This window comes from Hippocampus comes, unplaced genomic scaffold (genome assembly GCF_001891065.2).
Source record: "Hippocampus comes isolate QL1 unplaced genomic scaffold, H_comes_QL1_v1.1 scaffold48, whole genome shotgun sequence".
NCBI classification, from domain to species: domain Eukaryota; kingdom Metazoa; phylum Chordata; class Actinopteri; order Syngnathiformes; family Syngnathidae; genus Hippocampus; species Hippocampus comes.
Window position 1 is genome coordinate 26,828 of NW_017808403.1, and position 869 is coordinate 27,696.

The window sequence follows — 869 nt, forward strand, 5'->3', positions numbered from 1 at the left end:
ATTCAGCTGTAGGCGTAACATTGGTTGGAGCGGGCGTGTTAAGATCAGAAAACCTTGATTTGTGTCACAATGGAGAAATTCCCAAATGACAGCAGCCAAATTATGAAAGGGAGAAAGTAGAAAAGAAAAAGCAGATCAATAGATAGAAACATCAAATCTGAATGGAAGCATATTCAAAAGGGCTGAGTGGGGGTGTTCGGGACGTGTTCGTGGTGGAGTCTGACCCGGCGGTGTTTCCAAGCGCCTTTCAATTGTGAGCCCGGCGTGGGCTCCCGTTCGCAACTTTGACGAGCTTTCTTCAGGCCCAAAGGTGCGCGTTCGCCAGCGTCATCGTCACGGAGACGACAACCGCGACGGCGACGACGAGAGAAAGGCGCGCGTACCTGAGGGAGGCTGCCGTCATCCACCAGGGTATGAAACTCTTGATCCATGAGGGCGCCGATGAAATCTTCCACTTCGTCTTGCGCCAGGTCAGCTGACGGCGCGAAAGACAAAAAGAGGAAAAACTTTGAGCGGCCCGAAACGGGCTGGCGGCCGTGCCGGGACGCGCTCAAACATCGGGCCGGCTTTTTCGCGCCGACTCGGACTTCGCCTTGGATTGAAAAGCGCAACGTTTGCCGGAAGACGGCGCGGGGCCGACTCCCAATTTCACGCACGCGAGAGGAAAAACATTTGCCGCGGCCGGGGAGGCTCCCCTCCGTCCGGTTCCGTTCGCCCATCGTTGCGGAAAAGGACGTCGCCGGCGGCCTGCGGCGGGTGACCCGTCGGCCCAAAGCGGCCGATCGTGACGACGCGCGCGGTCTGGCCGCTTTGAGGATTTGCAAGCGCTTCACGACGGCGTCTCGTTTTGCGGCGGGGAAACCTTCACC

The 869-nt window shown here is 58.0% G+C and overlaps 1 protein-coding gene across 1 annotated transcript in view; it reads right to left on the minus strand.

Moving 5' to 3' along the window:
• The window catches only part of tsr2 (TSR2 ribosome maturation factor), a 23,606-nt gene that overhangs the window by 21,017 nt on the left and 1,720 nt on the right, over nt 1-869 (minus strand). Inside the window, exon 3 of the mRNA XM_019858193.1 lies at nt 384-475. Within this exon, the coding sequence (XP_019713752.1) occupies nt 384-475 (92 nt within the window). The remainder of the gene's footprint in view (nt 1-383; nt 476-869) is intronic.